General features: G+C 39.5%; 1 protein-coding gene across 5 annotated transcripts in view; it reads right to left on the bottom strand.

Annotated features, from left to right (window-relative positions):
* The window catches only part of INO80 (INO80 complex ATPase subunit), a 123,241-nt gene that overhangs the window by 20,328 nt on the left and 79,734 nt on the right, over positions 1-23,179 (bottom strand). For 4 of the 5 annotated variants that reach the window (XM_061430808.1, XM_061430806.1, XM_061430807.1 and 1 more), the window contains 4 exons: positions 20,237-20,290; positions 17,469-17,694; positions 12,616-12,743; positions 3,118-3,212 (listed from right to left, as the gene is read on the bottom strand). In XM_061430808.1, coding sequence (XP_061286792.1) covers positions 3,118-3,212; positions 12,616-12,743; positions 17,469-17,694; positions 20,237-20,290 — 503 coding nt within the window. The remainder of the gene's footprint in view (positions 1-3,117; positions 3,213-12,615; positions 12,744-17,468; positions 17,695-20,236; positions 20,291-23,179) is intronic. The other variant, XM_061430809.1, reaches the window with a different exon arrangement.

The raw sequence follows: 23,179 nt of genomic DNA on the forward strand, positions 1-23,179 counted from the left end.
GGCGGGGGTCCATTTGGGAAATGTCATGGGATAGGAGGAAGAGAAGCAAAAGGCCAAGGCACCCCAGAGAAAAGCCCTTGTGAATGGCTTAGTCTAGGATCACGTACTGGTCACATGTTCTGAATGTTGCCCAGTCAGGACATCCTGGCCAAACAGTCTTTAGTCTCAGTCAGACTCTTTCCTGGAAGGACCCCTCATAAATCAATCTTGTATGAAGGGAATGTAAATGGCTTTTTATAGGAGTTCTTGTTTACTCTGGCTGACCTTTGAGCCACAGGGCTTTCCAGTTGAAAACTACAATTTTTTCTTTTGATGTCTTTTCATTAATAACAAAGAGAATATTTGGCAAGGATGCTTTCTTGTTTTCAAAAACACCTGTCTTTTTCTCTATATTGGGTTAGCCTTTCAAATTTATAAGTTGAGAACTTTTATAAGTTGAGATCCCATTTGGAGGGATCTATCTCACAGGCTTCTGATCAGCATAAATACAGTTCAGATTCTATACATGAGAGAGAGATTATTTCCTAGCCATAATCCTAATTCTAATCGTCTAGTCTAGCTCATCATGTAGGAAGGGAAAAAGACTTAAGTCTGTTTTTTTATTTTGCCTAAATCTCACTCTCATTCTTCTTTAGTTAAGGCCACTTTGCACCAAAATACTGAAATAGTGCTGGGCATGCAGCTGACTTTGGGATGCCAAAGTTGTTTATTAAATGCCAAGTGTTAATATGATTGTTACTCACTTTGAGTCTAAATAAAATTCATTGCTCCCTAAGTAATTCTTAGTTGCAGAATTTGGACACTCAAGTAAGGTTTTCCAGGAAGTTTAAAAAACAAAGTATTTACTAAGTATATCTAGTATAATTTAATGGTGAAAATACCCTTCTTTTAAAGCTAAACTACTGGGATTGCCCAAGTAATCACAAGTAAGAGATTTTAAAAGTAGTAAATAGATACATCTACTGATTTCCGCCCCCCCCCACCCCATGAAATCCCCAGTTTAGGGAACTGGATCAGCTAGAAGAAAAGCTGTAGCTCTATAACTCAGAAGCCCAAATTGTTTACAGATCAACACATTACAGCTCTGGTTGGTTATCAACATCAGCAGAATTTTCTATAAAGTAATATGAAAATATGTACAGTCTTAAACACTCATATTCCTTCACTCAGTAATCTCTCTTGTTTGAATCCATACTAAGACAATAATTTAAATGACGACAAAGCTTTATAAACAAAGATATTCAACATTTTAACAACAGAAAGATAGTATATCCAATGTAAGGGAATATAGGTCATTAAAAATAATGACTATAATGACTTTTTGGATGATATATGAAGATCTTTATGAAATACTGCTAAGTGGAAGAAATAAGGACACATAATCATCTGTACAATATGGTATCAACATGTAAATATAATCACACACATGTATCAGAGCCTAGAGGGATAAACCAAAATGTTAACAGTGATGAGACTGTGGGTGATTTTTACTTTATCAAATAATCTCAAATCTTCCTCAATAGGCATTTTCTATAATACAAAATGGCCACAACTGTTACTTGAAAAAAAAAAAAAGCTTTTCTATAAAGGAGATTCTCAAATGTACAATATCAAACATATTAGTGGGGGAAAAAACCACAAACAATAGTAGGTGAAAGACTGATTACTTTTCTTCTAACACATACGCCTGGAGAGAATATAGGCACCCCAGGGAAACAGTCTGTAGATTTCATATGTAAGAGTCTCGTCAGTTGGAGCTCTGAACGTTGGACTAGGTAAGGACATAGTGAAATGTGTTTCATTCGATTTCAAAATCAAGAAAAGATAAAGATCAGCTGGTAAACTTTTTCTGGGGTGAGGGGAGGCACAAAACAATATGCAGTGCTAGGAAGCACTACTTTGCTTATTACACGTCTCACTTAAATAATCAATTCACAAACCGGCCAAAAGCTTCTGCTAGGTAACAAACTAAAACAGGTCCAAAGAAGTTCTTCCCCTCCATTGTTGGTCAAACAGGCACCTGAATTCAGAAGCAGTTTCAACCAGGAGTTATTGGTCTGAGTATGCACTGTAAACTAACACATCAGGATGCACCTCTTACCCACGCTGTATAACGAAGGACTGTGCAATAGCAAAAATTCTCAGAGGGCATGCATGCTATGTTGAATTACAGATTTGTTTTATGTTGAAGTAAAACATGTTTTAAAACTGAAATAAAAGAAATTTAAAAATTATAACCTAAATACAAGTGGCTATATGCTTAATTTTCTTACCAAGAATTCAAAAGCTAAATAGTAACAGACTATACAATTAAAGGCCAAAAATTCAGAATTGTTCTGACTTACAGAACATTAAGACCTAGTCTATTCCTTAGTTCTCAAGGAAAATTAAGGGTTGAGTTCAGGAGACCTGTCACTAGTACAGCCTGGCTTTCTCCTTGGAGAGAGCAGTAACTAGACCCTGCTTATTACAATGAGAACCTGCACTTAGGATAATTATGGCTCTGTAGGCCATCAGCATCCAGCAGGCGGTATTTGAAATTTCACAGGCTTATTATCGGGTAGGATAGGTACTGTAACTGAGAGCTGCCAGATGAAAAGACTGCACACTATTGCAATTTGTCAGAGTTCACTGTACCACTACAATATTAGGGGCAAAGCAGGAAAAAAAGAAGGTATTTTTCTTTAAACTTATACAAAATAAAACAGGTAAGCAAAACAAAATGAAAATCAACTATAAGTCAATACCCAGAGATAGCCACTGTTAACATTTATGAATATAGCCTTGTGGACTTTTTTTTTTTACATGCATATTATTCACATAAGAAGGATCCTGGTTCATACTCAGAAATTATTTCTTTTATTGCGCAAAGAAACAGGCACTGATTCAGTAAGAAAGAATATTTAGAATACCAAAATCACCAACTATTCATTTCCTCTCTCTCTCACAGCCACCCAGATCTGAACCATCATAAGCAGATGGAGCTACCTCTTAGAATGGCAGGAACTGTATCATGATTGCTTAACAATCTGAGACATACTGGTATTTCTTTGAAAGTCACCATCTCAACTAGAGGAAAAATCAAATGACAATTTCTGTAATTTCTATTAACATTACCTGGTTTGAAAATCAGCAACCATGTCCCGTCTCTCTGAGATCTTAGATGAGCCATCAAGCCTCATGTAGGTATGCTTCCTGTAAACCATATATTCCTGCCAATCAGAGCAAAAAGATATAATAAGCTTGATGCAAATTACTGCATTCTAAATCTCGTAAGCATCTACCCACCTTATCCATAGGGGGTAAGTCATTCTATACAGAATGAAGACAAAGCAATCTCAAAAGTACAGGAATTTGATTTGTAAATAAGCTTACTATCAGTGTGTAAAAACAGAGGGTACCCTGAAGATTACAACCACTCTCAATTTCAACTTAGACTAATCTTATTCCTGCAGACTTTTGTAGATTTTGTGAAAAAACAAACAAGTGAAACAAAATAAAATCTCTAAACCAAAATGGCTTTTCAGTCACCAACCAGATGCCTCTCACGGCTATGGAATATCTGGTTTTCTTTCAGGAAGTAGCACTCACCCCAGTGGGTTTCTCTCCAGCAAATTCTTGCTGACTAAAGTCCTTGAATTTACAACCCAAGCTCCCTTCTTTCAGCACAGCATGCACTACTGTTAAGGGAGACCTAAGCAATAAGGTAACTTTCCATGGCTGAGAATGTTCTTGGTGTCATCTGTAAGAAGAATTACAACTTTTAAGAACGGAGGAGGTATTTCAAGAGATGCAATGGAGGGAATATATATTCATTCTTGGAAGCTGCAATTCTTCTTACAGATGTGGAATGATTTCCTCTTTCTTTATCCAATCATATAAATTGCATTTCAAGAAGTGCACTCAGTGAGGGACTAGTATCAAAAGCTAATATAGCTGCTGATTCATAAGAAACACCATGAAACAGTTTTTTTTTTTCAGTTCAAAAAAATTTTTTTCCTATTGAAAAAGACTAATCATTTCTACATTTGGGAGCTATATATGCTAAATAACTTTCTGTGGTCAAATGCTCTTTTATTGTAATAGTCATTATGCAGCTCTTATACCTGGCTGGGTACTTCAGTATGCAAGGTTGTTATAGTCTGGTATGGCTGGTGTAGTGTACGCAGCAGCACTCTTAAAGCAAGCTGATATGTATGTATTTTTTATTCTTCTTTTTTTCACTATTTGTTTCTGTCTCCAGGGGATTCTTTAAGGACTTTGGTAATCAAAAAGAGGGGCAGAAAATATTCAGTCAAAGCAAGTTTCACATTTAGCCCATATAGCCCTATGATGGGAATGGGTTAATGGTAAAAGAATAGTAGGGGATGTTTTGGATAAGGAGGAATTCAGGAAAGAAGATGAAAAATAACAGCATGAGGATGGTCTTTAGAGGCTCACTATTCCTGGGCAGCTATTCCATCAGATGTGGCCATCCAGAACAACAAAATATCTAGATGATAGAAAGCCCACAGATTTGAATTTTAACCAAAAAGTAGACTTCCTGCATAGGCACTCTTTTGCCTTTTGAACCAGAACTTCTAAACTTTAATGACAGTAGTGATGAATGAATCTTCCTGTAGATCTTGCTGTACACATCATTTATATATCAAGGTCAGAACACCACCAGAGATATTAATCCTAGACCATAACCAAACCAACAATGATTACAGACAGCTTGTTACTGAGGCAACGGAAGTGAATCTTTCCCATTTGCTGCTTTAAGCCTCTGCTCTCTCACCCAGGGGAACAGTGGCATTTCAGAAGGCTTAGATTGAGTCTAGATCCTATTTCAGTAAATAGCTTCAAAACAAGTACATGGACATGGAAACAGCAGTTAAAAGCAGAATATAAGAATAGCTATATTCTCACACTATAGAAAAACATCTAAAATACTGAGCTAAAAAGGCAACTCAGTATTTCTTTCATTCACAAATTTTGGTTTGTGAGCTAGAAACCCCCAAACTACCTAGCTTGTGAGCGAGGTGGCCCCAAAGCTACCTTAGACATCTCTCTAGAACTCTAGGACTTCCCTGGTGGCTCAGATGGTAAAGCGTCTGCCTACGATGCGGGAGACTTGGGTTCAATCCCTGGGTTGGAAAGATCTCCTGGAGAAGGAAATGGCAACCCACTCCAGTATTCTTGCCATGGGATCATGGACGGAGGAGCCTGGTGGGCTACAGTCCATGGGGTCCCAAAGAGTCAGACACGACTAAGTGACTTCACTTAGAACTCTAGGCTGTTTGAAAAAGATACTTAATTTAATCAAATATTCATCTGGAAAGAAAAGCCTTATTTTTTCCAATCATTAATTTCAAGAACTGCTCCATTCTTAGTCTAGTTCTCCTATAATCCTAAAAACAACTAATGATTTAATATAAAATTGTTTTTTTAAATAAAAGATGAATTCTAACAACAAACGATTTGATAGTAGTCACAGAACTTTTGAAAATTTAATTTAAAAATACCCAGAGCAATTATTTGCCAATTAAAAATAAATTTAAAAAATCTATCCCCACTTAACAATCTCTGTATCAAAAGGTTTTATAAGATCCATTTTAAGTGCCTTGCTTAATATATTCTTTTCAAAGCCAGCAGCTAAGAGTTGGTTAATCAGTAACTATTTTATGAGTTTTGCAGTTAAATATCTTTTAAGGATGGCACAGGATTCCCATTCACCCCTCAATCCTCTGTAATTCACTCCCATGCCTGAGGACCACAGCTGGATGATTACCGCTTGCTGGATGACTGTACTGTGCTGTGTAGGAACCATGTCATGTTAGCAGTCACGTGACAGGACGACCTGACATTTGGCACTGTGGAGAAATCAAGGGCATTCTCTCACTCAAGTCTACTTGGGTTATTTAGGAAAGGCTAAAAAATGATCCATCAGTATGACTGAATTTCTTGGAACCTTGTAAACCTTTTGCTCCACTTAAAGCAACAAAGAGAGGCACTTCTCTGGCAGTCCAGTGATTAAGACTCTGCGCTTTCTATGTAGGGGGTGATGGTTCAATCCATGATCAGAGAACTAAGATTCCACATGCTGTGCTGCCCACCCCCACAAAAAAAAGCAGCAAAGAGAAGACAGAAACCAAATGTAGACCTTCCTCTCCCGAAAGTCTCATAATTTAGTACTCTCCCCTAATTAAACAAATATCAATACCAGTATTCTCAAGTGGATCAATAACCACCAACCAAAGCAAGCTCTAAATCTCCTTGAATTAATAAAATACAAATTATGGCTTTTAACATTTAGGAAGTCTTTAGACCTATATAGTTCTAATATATACTATTTTTAAAAATTACTGACGAAGGCAAAGGGGTTATGGGCAAGAGGTACTTCTGCCATCTGAGGACTGACTTTCAACCAGGATTAAAACTCCTAGGTCCCATTCCAGGAATTCTGACTCTGTAGGTCTGAATTAGGGCCTAGACTGGTTTATTTTTTAAAAGTTCCAAAGATGCCTGCTGATATAACACATCCAAAGATGTTATAACCAGAGCTGAGAACAACCACTACAGAGCGAAGGCAGAGCAGGGTCCCTTAGAATCATGCTATCTCAGCATGCCCCTCAGATGAGTAACACATGAAGTGTGTTAGAAATGCAGAACTGAGGGGCATACCCCATATATCCAATAAATCAGAATTTGCATTTAACAGGTGTGACTTGTAAGTACACCCACACTGTTACAGAACATACCCTTATGCTATTTCTAAGGCCCTGGAACACTTTTTTCAAGAAAAATGTTATATGGAACCCCTCTAATAGAAAATAGATTAAAAAATTTTACTATTCTAGTTAACAAAGAAGGGTATGGAGTCCAGGGCCCCACCTATTTAATGTCTACACTTTAAGTCTCCTTTCCTGTACCCAACCCCATCTGTTGGAAAACCACTTTCTTAGAATACAAATTGAGAGGACAGGTCAGTTCTGGAACACATTCCTAAGTCCTACTTTTTAAGCACGAGCATGTGAACAGAGGTATTAGCAAAACTCAAAATAGTTTCAGAAATGCCTCTCAATCCTTTAAAGTACACTAACTAAAAGCAAACATTTACACCAGCGATGTAATACAAAGGGTCTAGGTTCACCTTGAAGTAGTAGTGGTAACGATGATGGTTTGCATTTACTGAACATTTACTAAATAACAATCACTATTCTGTGTATTTTACCTGGTTTTGCTTATCCAGAAAGGCTATTTCAGATAGGTGTTATTATTGTCAATCCTATATTTAACAGATGTTAAGATCTCTAAAGTGACACAGGCAGTAGGTAATGGAGCTAAGATGAGAATTCAAGTAGACTAGATCCAGAGCCTTTAGCTTAATCCTTCTACCTACTGCTTCCAGACAGCAGAGCAGCTCATTACCACTAGAGGAAAAAAGGGGGAGGGAGAAGTCCTATAACCCTCTGTATAAGTCTCGTCCATCATCAACATAAAGAAAGAGTTAACTGGGCACTTGAAAAAATAAAGGCAAATGTTTACATATCCCTAACAAACTTTCCATTCTGAGACTTCTTTTTTATTTCAAAGTTGTCTCTGGTGTTCATTTTAACCCAATTTCACTGTCATAAAACAATCTGAAGGAAAGTCAGTATGATCCACAAACCTGCAGACCTAGTGTAACTTTATTTTTCTAGACACGCCTCCTCCCTTGAGGTTTATCACCAGCAAAAAGTGAGACTTCTCTCAATGTCTACAATTTCTCTTTTGTCCAAGCAAAACCATGCCTCCTATCCTTGAGGTTTATCACCAGCAAAAAGTGAGACTTCTCTCAATGTCTACAATTTCTCTTTTGTCCAAGCAAATCGTACCAAGTGAGTACAATATGGCAGTTATCCTTCCTTTATCTAATACAAAGCCCTATGGAGCAAGACCTGATCACAAGGCTCTGAAGGGCCCACCACAATCTGCCTTCACCCTACTTGTTATTCCCCTTTCTTCTATACCATATGCTCCAGTTACACTGAACTAACCCCCGCTTTCCCAATCCACACAATGTCATGTACCCTCCAACCTCCATGCCTTTTTACATGTGGCTTCCTTAGTCTGCAAATGCCCTTCTTCCTCATGGTTGAAATTCTATTTAAGTTCGGTTTTATGTCATTGTATGTGAAGCCTTCCTGAAGTGACCAAGTTAGAAATAAATGTATCCCTCCTGCTATCTTCAGCTCTGGTCATGCTTTATTTTTGGCATTAGTATCAGGGTACATTTGACAGTTATTTGTGTGACGTACATATATATAAATTCTTCACTCAACACATCTCTTGAAGTCAAAGACCACATTTAACTGGTGTTTACCTCTGCCTGGCAGAACACCTCCCTCATAAAAAGAAATGAACTAAACAGGAAAAATATAGTGTGGTTGCAAACACAAATTTCCTTTTTTTTTTTCCCACAAATTTCCTTCTATCATTTCTAAGACCTAATGAAAATGTTAGTTTACAGTGACCTCAATTTGCTTTTTTTATTCCATGGAGCAGTTATAAAATATTCAGTTTCCCCATATGTTCGGAACCATAGTTCCCAAAGGTTATTTGGAGTTCTAAGAAAATCAGCCCATAAATGATAGAATGTCTGTTTGGGATGAATCCTTCCCCAGTGAGGTACTTGCTGACTAGGCAACTTATACGACCCAGTGTCTCAAATATCATCATTAGCTATGGATTATCTGGATTTAATTCTGTGTTGTATTATTTTCATATATTGGTGCAGTGCAAGATTTGTCTGGGTTTCAGTACTTAACAATCACAACACATACAGCACCAGTTGGCTGACCCTTCCCAAGTACTCCTGTATTGCATAGAAAATATTGAGACTTATTTCCTTAAACTACAGACTCAGTTGCTTGATGCAATAGGAATGAATCTCAACAGGGATGATGCAGAGATAACATAAGTCATCTGTAGTGAGTTAAAGCTCTCTGCAAATACTAAACTATGGGGAGTGAAGGGGAGTATCACAAACCAGGGTAAAATGGTGGTGGTAGGGAAAGTTCTGATATCCAGCTGGATGCCACCATCCCAACTGGACAAGGGCTCTATGCCTGTGTCCATAGTAGCCACATCAGCCAAGATCCTATATGTGACTTGGTAAATACAAAATAAACCGATAACATAACATTTAGTGACCTGCCATACCTTCCTCTATTTATGTCCTTAACTTCTACCCATGGCACACTAAAAGTACTTGGCCCTGGAAATTGCTTTCCTTTTTAAATCCCTTATCCAGAAATACTATTTGGATACCATGGGGAAAGATAAAATATTTCTGAAAACAGAATTCTATTTGGAAGATCTGACACATTCACTAGAAATTTAAACTAAAATCAGATTTTTGCCCAAGAGAAGGAGGCTATCAATCGCTTTAGAAAATACCGAACAAATACAAAGTGCCTTGATGTAGTATTTTTCCCAAAATGGAAACCTGGCCATAGAAAAGTGCGTGAGCTTTACTATCTTTTAGTTCTTCTGAATACCAGAAACAAACACATAGCCAGGGTTAAAGCACAGAACAAAAAACCCAAAAAGGCTGTTGGGTAAAAGAGATGCTAACGTACTCCACAGCTACACAGTCCCATGCAAGCTTTAATTTCTGCTCTACTGTAAGTTTTTCTTCCCTTTTTGATACACAAGATGCAAGATATCCAGGGAAAAAGACAATCCTGAAAACTCTTTACTCTAAAAAGTACAAACAAGTAAAAAAAACCACAACACTGTGAGAATGAAGACTCAAGGCCAAGGTGAAGATACTTTTTCTTTTTAATACTTGGTCATGTTTTAAAGTGGAACATGGCTCTAATCAAAGTTTACAGTGAAAGGTTCCATCATGAAAGTGACTGAAAAACCCATAATACTCTGAAAAGAATGAAAAATAAACCTAATCCTGCACTGTCCCAAGATCCACAACACATTTACACCTCTATGAATGATTCAGTTCAGTTCAGTCACTCAGTCGACTCCGACTCTTTGCAACCCCATGGATCACAGCACACCAGGCCTCCCTGTCCATCACCAACTCCAGGAGTTTACCCAAACTCATGTCCATCGAGTTGGTGATGCCATCCGACTATGAATGATTAGACATGTATTAAACACTGTGGGCACTGTAATTCTATGCCCACAAAATAAATTTGGAGGACAACCTCTTGGAATACAAAATGTAATTCATTTGAGTAAACAGTATTAAAACAAATGAACAGACTGAAAAAAAAAAAAAGAAACTTTTAAATTTAATGTTGAAGGAAAATAGCACAGTAGTACCAGGAATAGTACAATGGTAAGGAAACTAGACAACAGTTTCACTTTAATTTTTCAGTATAAACAGCTGCAAAACTTGCTGGCTTCAGCATCCTAGATGCATGTTATACACATGGCTAAAGAATGTTAGCAGTTGTGAAATGCAGGCTTTGAATTGGCTTTTCCCTAACTTATAATTCCCCTTAGAGTGTTGCAACTACATTTAGAGAAGGTTCTCAAGCTGCCAGTATTTGCTAAGCCTACCCACACAGTCCATCCCCTCTAAAAATGCTGCTGGATCATAGAGACAGAGGGACCCTGGTGAATAGGGTTTAGGGCACTCATCCTGAACAAAACTCATCTGAATATACTTTGAATTACTTATCTTAGTAATAAGTAATATTTATGAATACCTAGAAATGTGCAGTATACAGAATAAAGGACTAAAATGCAGGACTCTGTCAAACTTAACCTATACACATTCACCTTCATCTACCAGAGCTAGCTTATGTTTTGGTGGCACTCCCTTTTTTCTGGAACTTCCCTTTAATGTGAACCAGCTTTTAAGACTTTATAACATATTGATATAGCCTTGGGGAAACAAGATCACTGACTCCCTCACAAAATCCTTAGCATATTGCTTTTTTCTATAATTCTAATCAGTGAAACATTACTACTTCATCTATACTTTCCTGACTCTTCAGGAAAAGGCAAGAACATTTTATCTAAAAAAAGTCCCGCTGAAGGAAAGTTACTCATATTGTTTTGGCATCATTTAGTTTGAGCAGAATATTAAGGATTCAGGCACAGACTTTTAGAACAAATGTATGGATACCAAGGGGGAAAGGGAGGGGAGTGGGAGGAACTGGGAGACTGGGAGTGACACATATACACTACTGATACTATATACAAAATAGGTAACTCATGAGGACATACTGTACAGCACCGGGAGCTCTACTTAAAGCACTGTGGTGACTTTACAGGGAAGGAGGTCCAAAAGGGAGGGCATACATGCATATGTACCACTGACTCATTTTGTTGTACAGCAGAAACTATCACAACATTGTAAAGTAACTACACTCCCAATAAAAATCAAAAAAAAAAAAAAGAAATAGATGACCTACTCACAATATAAACCAGAAACTTTTGCTTGTTGACAGCATTCTAGAGGCTAAATAAATACTTTTTATTAAACATAAAACTTGGGTGATTAAATTGACCTTGAATATCATTTGTTATGTCTCTTGCTAAAAGAAGTTGCCTGCTTATGTAAGAGCCTGCCACTGAATTCAGATAAACTCACTGTAAAATTCAGTGAGCCAGCCTTGGCTTCTGAAGAACCTAAAATTCTTCCTATTGCTACCCTTCTTTCCTTCTGTATTGAATAGAATAGATAGAATCTATTCTATTATAGATAGAATCTCTAACTCTCTTATTTCTAGATAGGGATAATCATGGTCCAGTTTCTACTTATTTACTACCAACTAGTCTCTGAGTAGCACGGTTAAAATTTAAAGCCTTAGATAGTTAAAACACATGAAAAAAACATGAGAATATTTATACACTATCGACATCCAGGTGCTTTAGTTTCTTGACGGATGATTTTCCAAATTTTTTGCACTAAAGACTAACTCTAGTGGTCTGTGATCATTATCCTCATTTTCACTCCTCTGTTTATATGTCCATGACTTTCTCTCCCTCAAATAATAAGCCACTACTTCAGCAATAAGAAAGCAGAGCACAAGTCAACCCAGAGGTAACAAAAGAAACAAAATATGTCCTGCAAAATAAGACAGAGCTCTCTCTCTCACCATAATCCACTGGTTGCCAACTTTGGTTATATATTAGAAGCACCTTGGGAGCTTTTAAATATCCTGATGCCTAGGCTTTGTTCTCAACTTTTAACATAAGAATCTCTGAGGATGGGACCAGACATTCATATTTGTTAAAGCTCCCCCAGAAGACTGCAAAATGTCATCAGGTTGAGAATTACTACACTAACTCAGGTAGAACAGCTGCTCTCTAATAGAGAACTAACTCCAAATCTTGTTTTCCATATGGAATTTCAGAGGACTTTTCAAGAAATTCCTAGGCTCTGATCTACCTGAAAATTAGGGAATTTCTTCCCTAGTAAAGGGAGGGAAGAGAGGATTCTATTTCATTGCTATAAAGAAGGAGGAAGAAGTCCTTTACACACTTTCATCTCCACCAGAAGTTGCTTCCTCTGCCTTTACAGATGGTAAAAGCATGAAGAATGATGTTAGCCATACACGTCTGATTCTTGCGAGTTAACTGCCAAAGTGTCCTAGTCCCCACAATTCTTTCTCCTACCTCCAGCAGGTCTATCATCCTGGTCATCTGGGAGTAGATAAGGACCCTATGTCCTTGAGACTTGAGCCGAGTCAGCAGGACATCAAGGGCATACAGCTTTCCACTGTCAGTGATGAGGCTCTCCTTGCCTAGGGAGAAGAAAAGAGGGAAGTGGAAAATTGTATTTAATTGAAGCAGCAAAATCACTCACTGCAAAGCTGTATGCAGCCAAAATTACTACAGCCAGGATGCTTGTCCATCAGGAGAGCAGGAAAGTACTCTCAAGAAGAATGCAAAGTGCTTTAAAATCATATCCAGTAGTGTTCTGGGAAGACACACCCTGAAGGAGGGAGGGAGGTCCCTTTCCAACTGACAGTTCCCAATAAGACATTTGCTAAGCAGCTAAGGTACCTGAAAATTTCCCTGTTTCACATTCTTATTCAAGAGGCAGCAGGTCGTGTGGACATCTAAGAGTAACATCCATGCCATACCTGCTCTAAGTGACCTGAGAAGTCTGTTTTTCCTTTGTTCATCCTATCTCTAGGTATCTCTTTCTGCCAGTTCTATGGCTAAATTAAGGTTTACCTCCTGAAGGCATGAGAATGTAGAGAAACAAGGGCTTCTCTTCAGTTCAGTTCAGTTCAGTCGTGTCTGACTTTTTGCGACCCCATGGACTGCAGCACGCCAGGCTTCCCTGTCCATCACCAAGTCCCAGAGCTTGTTCAAACTCATGTCCATTGAGTCAGTGATGCCATCCAACCACCTCATCCTCTGTCGTCCCCTTCTCCTGCCTTCAATCTTTCCCATCATCAGGGTCTTTTCCAATGAGTTGGCTCTTCGCATCAGGTGGCCAAAATATTGGGAGTTTCAGCTTCAACATCAGTCATTCCAATGAATATTCAGGATTGATTTCTTTTAGGATTGACTGGTTTGATCTCTCTGCAGTCCAAGGGACTCTCAAGAGTATTCTCCAACACCACAGTTCAAAACCATCAATTCTTCATCACTCAGCTTTCTTTATGGTCCAATTCTCACATCCATACGTGACTACTGGGAAAACCATAGCTTTGACTAGATGGACCTTTGTCAGCAAAGCAATGTCTATGCTGTCTAGGTTGGTCATAGCTTTTCTTCCAAGGAGCAAGCGTCTTTTAATCTCATGGCTGCGGTCACCATCTGCAGTGATTTTGGAGCCCAAGAAAATAAAGTTCTTACCTGCCCCTAAAGACATTTAAACACCAAGAAATACACTAAAAAACAAAACAAAATAAAAAACACTCTCTTTCAGATGATTTCAAATAGGTTGGCTGGTAAATATCATTATCCTAAGCTGTAATTTAATAAAGGCACTAGGGCTTATTCAGCTTTTTCAGAAAGAATGTGGGTTTCTGTGAAATGGAAGCTGCTCTCACTCACCAATTTGTGCCTCCTTCCTCCTCCCATTAAAAAAAAAAAAAGGCATTTCAGCTGGAGATCTTTAGAGAACACTTAACTCAGAAATTTTCATCTTATCCATTCAGTATCATTCAACTCCCATCACATTTCAGGAAGTAGAGTTTCCTGTTTGCAGACTGGTCCATAAACATGCCCTAACAATTGCTGATATTAGGAGGGGAAGAGATGAAACTTAGGGGGATGAGAGAGGTAAGAGTATATTTGGAAGTGGATGTGGGACATAAGAAGGGAGACAGAAAGGCTAGAAATATCACATACACAACTACTAAAAATAAAACAAGAAAACTGTTAAGAAAACCATATTGTCTACTTTTAGTTTCTAGGTTTGAACCCATGGTTTTTTTCCTCTGAACTACAGAAGCTGACTGTTGAGAGCAATCCAAAAGTTTTCAATGGTCATTTCTCTGTTCTCGCCACTATCTGCCAAGTGCACAACTGATTGTATAAACTGAATGAGAACGGATGTGCTGACAGCATCACAACAAATCATCAGCCACTCTGTTTTTGCTACAAAGCCACAGGTCCTGGATGTTTACTCCTCTGCGCTACAGCCTGCCTTTTCCCACCTTCGGAACATTGCCAGGCCACATTTCTCTCCCTACCCCCACTCCCTGACGCTGTGGCACACACCTTTGTTCAGTCTCTTTGTTTGGTCCTGTTTAGATTATTGAAATGCTCTCCTTTTTGTTGGTCTCTTGACCAACACAATCAAATGACTGCAGCTGGGACAGAACTGACTGCTAAGCCCTCTTGCTGGCACCAGACAAGGAGGCCTGTATAAATTCCCAGTCTGATCAGGCAGGCAATGCTTTCATAACAACTCCAAGGGTTTCTCCTTGTCACAATTACCCTTCTCTTTTAATTGGGTTCCCTGGGGTCCCTCAATTTTGATAGCTCCTAAACATTCCCCACAGAGGTACCAATCAGCTTCAGACAATAAGTTTCCTTGTTTCTCATTAAAAGCACAGGAAGGGGAAAAAAAAGAAACCCATATATTTTTCAGTCACTGAGTAAGAGTGGGCAAGCTAAGAGCATCAGATTTCTGCAGCTTGCTTATCTCCTCTTTCCACTCGCATATACTCCCTCAAGACAAATATTTAAGCATATACAAATCTGTCTTGTGTGTGAATTTTGAGAAGTTTCAATTCATCTCAAAATCACGATTCGATGATTTTCACACATTCCTGCTTCTCACATCTACTTTACTTTGCTAAGCAGAACGCACTGATGCTAGGATTAGGAAAACTCAAAGATGAAGATGTACATATACACTTAGAAGAGAACTCTGATGAACCTAAAAGCAGCAAGAAACTGTACCTAATGTTAGCTTGTTACTGCTTAGGCGGGGGAGATGGAAGTGGATGGACTGATTTCTTTGGACTTGCCTGAAGGAAAAGATCAAAAAGAAAGTGACCAGCAACACCCTTAAAACACTTAAGCAGAAAAATGTTTTCTTCCATGGCACATACCAGTGCCTTCTGGGCCTGACATCCATTACTCAATTTTCAGGAGCTACCAAAGTTGCCCTGGACAAAAATACCACCTGTAGCTAAGCAGGGCATAGAGTCAAGAAGAGCACAATTCCCAAGAAAATAGACTGATTCTGCCAAGTCAAACCTGAGCCCGGCCCCTTCTTTAAAACAGAAGCTCAAAAAATGGTGAGATGAACAGACCTACGCTACCATCTTGCAATCTTTCCTACAATCCTGAAATGCAACCTTATAGTATTTTCACTTAGACACAAGCTCTTACTGACCACAGTATAAGATGTTGGGTCACCGACAAATTAATGTATCCAATGGCAGTAAAATTAGGATAACAGGTAAAAGACAATCTCCTTTTTCCAAAGAGAGGAGACTTTTGAAGGGACTGTACATACTTCTCTTGGTGAAACACAGAGACACATTCAAGGTGTGAAATCCAGGAGATTCTTGATCAGTCTTGCAAGGAATATAATGAAACCAACTCTTCCCAGGGAAACAGAAAATGTAAAAGTACAGAGGAAAGAGAGATAAAATACAGGTTCCAGTGACCCCCTCCACCCCCCACTGCCCTGCCCAGCCAGTCTACTGAGCACAATGGGGTCAGTGAGGAGCTGGTTGGTTCTCACAGTAAACAGCCAGTGAGGCTGGTGCTTTTTATCGATGCGAAAAGAACTCAGACACTTCCTGCTATTTAAACAAGGTCCATTTTTCTTTCAAAGAACAGGAAAAGCCACAAGAGATTCCCACAGCGCCAGCAATAAGCCTTCTCCTTGTGTACTGGGAACTTGGGAGTCAGAATGAAGAAGGGAGAAAGGAGAAATAAGGTCTTATCTTGTTTCTTTCAACACCTGTGCCCATCTTCTGCCTGGGACTCTGTGGTTTCCAAACCCGCTGGATTCTATTCCTCTATTCCTACTACCATCCAGGTCTGCTTTATACCTGAGCTTCCCCTTATTTTCCAACAACAGACCTGCACCCACTGCTTTCATCTAATTTAAGTCAGATATGAAGTCATATAAATACTGCTCTTGTATATACAAAACGGTATCTTCCAGTTCAAAGCACCCCCAAAGCAACTAACAGGTTGACCCAAAGTCCCTCAACACTTGACAAAGTTAACATTAAATGGAAAAGCCAGGCCTTAAAGCCTAGAACCCAGTTACCTATTAGAAACAGCAGAACCTTTGTTTTGAACACTTAACTCTAGTTTACTTCCTTCATATGTCTGGAAGATGAACACAATCAAAGTGGCAGAGAAGCTGGACAACTGAAACAAACGTGGAAGCTTTAAGCTCCTACTTCAGTGTGCCAGCAGGTGTAACAAAGAACATAAGCCTATGAATCCTGTATTCAGTTTCCTTAAAAGTAGTCTCACTAAAACGAAGATGAAAACCTAGTTTCCTTTCAACCCTCAACCCTGACCCTAGGAGGTCTGGGAATCCGCTAGCATTTTGGCACAGAACACTGTTTTTCTTCTGGTTATCATTCAGATCTCTAGTGCTTCGTGCAGAACACTGTTTATGCTACTTAAACTAGGCTTTCTGCAAGTGACGACATTCTCATTCATTCCACTGGCAAGGGCACAAGACAACTGTACTCATTCGACCTAAAGCCTTTCTTACCACATTTATTTTCCTACACTCCCTGCACTGCAGCCCCATCCCCGCCCCAACCCCGGCTCCTGGCCACCAAAGAGTGGTATTCCTTTCTTTTGTCAAAAGAGAGTATTTAGGCAGAAATCTAACATAGATATCTCTTTCCAGTCAAGTCACACATTACTTAAGTATTCTTACCTATAGTCACTAAGGGTAAAAGAGGAAATAGAAACACTAAGAACTCTTGAATTCCAAATATTTGAAACCACTGCATGAAGTTAACACCCTGGTTCTTCCCTTGCCAAAGAATGAACATATGCCAAGAGAAAGGAGAACTCACCTGGAATTCTGATGAAAGACCAGCCATTCTGAGGCCTAATGCTCCACAGTCCTCCAGCTGGTTCTGGAAAGAACTGGGACCGTCGATTTAGCCAGTCTGCTGCCAGTTCAGGGGCCCCATTCAACAAACATTGCTTGGCTGCCAGACTCCCTCCTTCCTTCAACACTCGCCGCTCATATTCTGCACTTCGGTCATTGCAGTAAGAATCCAATGGCACTGCGGTGACCTGCAGGCAAAGATTCACGTAAGATGGTTCTTTCACATTTTCCACACGCACTAAGTCCTTTGGGAACTTTGACTCTGAAATCAGATTTATGTGGATAATTCTTAGGTAGTGGTTTTAACTTCCCTGCTCTGACAAACTTAATAACTGACTTAGTGAGGTTCCCCAGGTAAAAGGCCAATCTCCATTACATGAACTTACAACAAACTAAGGATCCAGAGACTGCTGGAGTTTGGAGATATCTGGGATACTAGGTCAGGAGTAATTCTATAGCAAGAGTCACTCTGCCATCTCCCTTCACTGCCACAGTGCTTTTGGCAAAGTTCTATAAGCCATACACAGTGTGGTGAGGCCACAAAGGGAGTGTGAGACAGCCATCATTAAAGAACTGAAGAGTATTCTCCTGGCGCATCGGAAGCTGTCTTCAACGCTTCTGTGGCACATCGCCCAAGTTTATCAACATTTGTTTTTCCTCTTCCCTGACCAGGCTGCTGACTGACAAACCCAATGGAAGATAACAGAGTCTTTCTTTCAGGATATAAGCTGTGGGGAGCACTAGGTGGTAGGGAACAGAGAAAGCAGTTGGCAGAGAGTAGTGAATTCATTTCTGGGCTAGGGCAGAGGCTTTGCACAAATTTTTATCCCACCACAAGATGGATCTAAATTCAAATGCTAACCCCCAACAGAAGTCTGTCAATTTAAAAACTTCACTTATTTTTTAATGCCCTGAGTCTATTCCCACGCTAATAAGCAACTATGCATTCAATTGTCTGTGAATCACCTGATAAGAAGTCTGAGGTTCCTTTTGTTAAAATTTGGAGGTTTTGATTATGTGTAAGCCCAGGTTGATAAAAAGGCTAAAGTCTCATTATTAGCAGAAAATTGCTCAGAAGAGTCATGGAGCTAGACCAAGAGATAGGAAGAATGTGGCTAGAAGGAACAAGGGCAGAGAGATCGGAGAGATCAGAACATAAAGTACTGTACCTAGTTATAAAGTATTATTGTTTCTATTATTTTTTAGAAGTTAAACATTTACGAAAATCTACCTTGCTACTAACTTCTCTATTTTTATGCTCATCAATATTTAGGGCAATGGTTGTCAAAAGAACCTTCTTGGGAGCTTATCTAATGTGCAGATTTTGATACAGGTCTAAGGGAGGAGTCATTAGTTCTAGGTTTTTGACACGCACCCAAGCACCTCATACTGTTCATGGCAGGAGGAGAAGGGGGCAACGGAAGACAAAATGGTTGGATGGCATTCACCGACTCAAGGGACATGTGTCTGAGCAAACTCCAGAAGATGGTGAAGGACAGGGAAGCCTGGCATGGTGCAGTTTATGGGGTCGCAGAGTCACGACTTAGCAACTGAACAACAACAAAGCCAAACCTTGAGAAATACTGCCTTGGAACAAATAAACATACAGATAGCTAACTATGGGGCCACTGGTTTCTGCTGGAAACTAGTAGTACTAGTGTTAGTCGTTCAGTTGTGTCCGACTTTTTGCAACCCTATGGAACGTAGCCCGCCAGGTTCCTCTGTCCATGGGATTCTCCAGGCAAGAATACTAGAGTGGGCTGCCATGCCCTTCTCCAGGGGATCTTCCTAACCCAGGGATTGAACCCCAGTCTCTTACATTGCAGGCAGATTCTTTACCATCTGAGCCATGAGGATTTAACCAGAGGATACCAAAACTGGAGAAAGAACATTATTTACCAATTTACCAAAGAGTACACTACTCGGGCATGCAGATGAAGCTAAACTGAGTTTGCTAGGAAGCAGTGCCATCTATGGTCCAGATGCAAAACTACACTGGGTAGCCGGCTGAGACCCCGCACTCCAAAACCTAGAAGTATGAAGTGAAAGTCGCTTGGTTATGTCCAACTCTTTGCAATCTCATGGACTATTCAGTTCATGGAATTCTCCAGGCCAGAATACTGGAGTTGGGGGTAACCATTCCCTTTTCCAGGGATCTTCCCAAACCAGGGATAGAACCCAGATCTCCCATATTGCAGGTAGATTCTTTACCAGCTGAGCTACCAGGGAAACCCCCAAACCTAGAAAGGTGCAGGCATAAATAAATTTACATAGACAGTGTTAGAACAGGTTTTGGTAATCTCATATCACATTTACCCACTGCAAAAGGAGTTTGTTCTCTTGCTTTCAAGTTATTCATTTTTTCCCACTGAAAGCTGAACATAGGCAAATAAAGACTGAAAACACAAAGCAGATGATTAAAAATTTTACACTCAAAGATGACCACTTTAATTTTCTTTAAATTTTACTGAAGTATAGTTGATTTATAATGTTGTATTAATTTCTGCTATATAGCAAAGTGACTCAGTTATACATATATATATATATTCTTTTCCATTATGGTTTATCACAGGATATTGAATACAGCTCCTGTGCTATACAGTTGGCCCTTGCTGTTTATCCATCCTATGTATAAAATAATTTACATCTGCTAATTCCAAACTCCCAATCCTTTCCTTCCTCCCCCTTCTCCCTTGCTATTTTTTTTTTTTTAAGAAAAGCAGAACTTACATTGGAATTATATAAAAACTTTGGGCCCATGTTCTTGAGGTGAAAAGTCAAAAGCTAGAAAATCATAAAGGAACAAGGCGAAAACAGTTGACACAGGAAAGAATGTTTTTCCTGTCTGGACTCATTTCTAGTCACTCTTTTACAGTTTAAAAACAAAACAACTTTTTAAAGTTACAAACGTTCTCCTGTTTTCCAATTTCATTTTGCTGATAGCCTTCCAAATTCAGGATTAAAAACTAGGAGATTCCGAGGGCACAGCTCGTAGTGAAATATTTTTTAATGTTTCGTTAAGCTTACTTGGCAGGAGCCCTGAATCAAGATATATACAGAATCACAGAATATCATGCTTTAAGTACATAAGCAGTAAACCCACGAGGTCCAAAAGGAGGCAAACATGTCCATTTCTACTTAAATTATGCCTTCCAAGTCAGCTGTATCCTAAACAGCCCACCTCCACCCATTCTGCCCACCCCAAGCAGCCTTCCCAACTGCTCAGAAGCAGGGGAGATGAAGTATGACATACCATTCCTGCCTCCCCACAAATGGAAATGCACACTCCCTTTCGTCTCACATGAGCTGACCCCTGGTGTTGCTTCATTAACTTTCTAAACTCTAGTATCTTTAGGGGCTGCCTCCTCAAGCATTCAGCGCGTCCTTCCTGAGGACATGTAGATTCCTGCTCTAGCTCTAAGAAGCGTGACCGCTCCAAGCACTTTAGTTTTTTGGTATGATGAATTCCCAGGGTCTTAGTTTATTAACCTTGCAGAACGATTTCCTCAGCTAATGATAATTCCTTCCTTAGTGACACAGTTCATCCTGAACTGACCCTAAAATTTTCATAGCATGTGCCATGGAAATTAATTTGTCTTAACTCAAGGCCAGGGTTGAGGCTTCAAAGGAAATCAGTTTCTCTCCATCACAGATAGGTTAGAAATCAATATAATTAAAATCTCTCAGGAAATATTGCCTTACTCACACCCCAGGCCTGATCTGAAGACATGTATAAAACATTCATGTTAAAAACTTTTCTTCCCGTCCTTGTAATTATGGTGTGATTACTACCATTTCAGATTTAGCACAAGCTACTGAAGAAACTCTGCAAACAAGTATGGGGAGAAGGGCAGAAAAGGCAAGGGTGCTGGAGAGGAACCCTTCAGCCAGATGAGAAAAGCTTTCTCTTGCTTCCTGCTTGCCCCCATACCTTTACACGATTATAGTCTTCTTCAAGTTACTACTGCTTTTTAGGGGCTTTTTAGGGAAATATCAGTACCAGACATGATAGTTCAGACTTAAGCCTCCTCAGAAATAATACTTAAGTAGAATAGTGGGAATTTTTATGTGTAAATATGTCAGGAAAGTGGGGTTATTCTTCAGAGTGGTTGGCTACAGAGCTCCAAGTGGTATAAATGAAAAATTTTATGTCCATAAATGCAATTACAGTCCAGGGCAGTTCACTCTTTATTGGCTCCATAAAACACAGGGAATATGAGAAGTAAAAATGTCCTGACAACCCTCTCTCAAAAATCCAGACTTCCTCTTATAGGTCTCTTTGTATACATTACAGATTAGAAGGAAAAAAGGAAACAACTACACAACTATGAAGCCTGAAGGCTGCTTTCTATGTAAGCACTTGGCTTTAAATGTTGCCTAGAAAAAGTGCTTTTCCCTACATCAATTTAAGCTTCAAATACCAAGAATGCTTTGGAAGAAGTGGGTACATACAAAACCCAAATACTTTCTGGATAATCAGTATAAATCAAACAAAGTTGATCACGGGAAGAGAATCACGTTTGTGTAGAACAGGATCAGCAAAGAAATTCAGGCAGGCAGGAATCAACGGGCCTCAGTACTATCATCTCATTTCCACCTGTCATCTTTCTTTGGACCTCATGCCAGATTCTGACCTTTGATAACTTAATGAAGTAAGGATGTAAGCTTATATAAACAGTGGTAGAAAAACATCACAAAGAAGATTTAAAGTCTTCACCTTCTTTGAATGGAACTGTGAAAACAGTAGTCTTGCTAGGATAAGTGGTGAAAACAAGATTAAAAACACAGAAGGGTAAGAAAAGTCAACCTCTTAAGTGTGTCCTGGGCCAACTGAAAGCTGCCCCTTAAAGCAAATGGAAACAAGCTGGAAAGACAGAAGCTAGTTTTCGCTCTAACAGCAGCCTGGCCACATCTTTACTTTGCCCCTCTCCCTTCATGTACTTCTTTGTGGTTTTAAGAGAGCTTCTGCCTGGCTCTGATTAGAAAGACATGAAAGAGTGGAAGATGTAAGCAAAGTAAACAGCTGCAGTGTTCCGGGAAAGCCTTTGCAGCGACACTGTCAGCTATCACCAGAGGGCCCTGTTTTGACAAACAGGGTATTAGGAAGGATCTAACAGCTGTTTAAAGTTGAAGCCACAATAGAAATTACTCCCAATCTACAAGTAAGACTACAACTACTGAATGGAAGATATGGCACAATAGTCATTTTTCAGAGGGAACATACTTGTGAAGGACAGTCCAGGCAGGGCTGCTGAAGAAAGCTAAGAAGTTTCTTGATGCTGGAGTGTTAGGTTTCCCTTTGTTATATGGAGTCTATACCAAGGTGATAAGGCCAGATCAAATCTCCCTCCCAATCTGGCCCCAGCCTCTGAAAAACCTTCAAAAACTTCAACACAGGTGACAAATGGCTCCCTCTCCTTTTCAAATATTCCACTGTCCCTGTCCCTGCTACTGGGTGGTAATCCACCTGACAGACGGCCTGCTCCCATGGTAGTTTAGAACCCCGGACTAACTAAGAGGAACTACACAGATGCAACATCAGAGAAAGAAGCCACTTCTAGCTGCCATACAGTGGTTCTCAAACCAACACAATTCAAAGTGAGGGATACTGTCTTAGGAAAGCTAGGACCACAGATCCTCTTTCTAAATACTGAGCATTCTTGTCAAGACATG

The sequence above is a fragment of the Bos javanicus genome, chromosome 10, assembly GCF_032452875.1.
Source record: "Bos javanicus breed banteng chromosome 10, ARS-OSU_banteng_1.0, whole genome shotgun sequence".
NCBI classification, from domain to species: domain Eukaryota; kingdom Metazoa; phylum Chordata; class Mammalia; order Artiodactyla; family Bovidae; genus Bos; species Bos javanicus.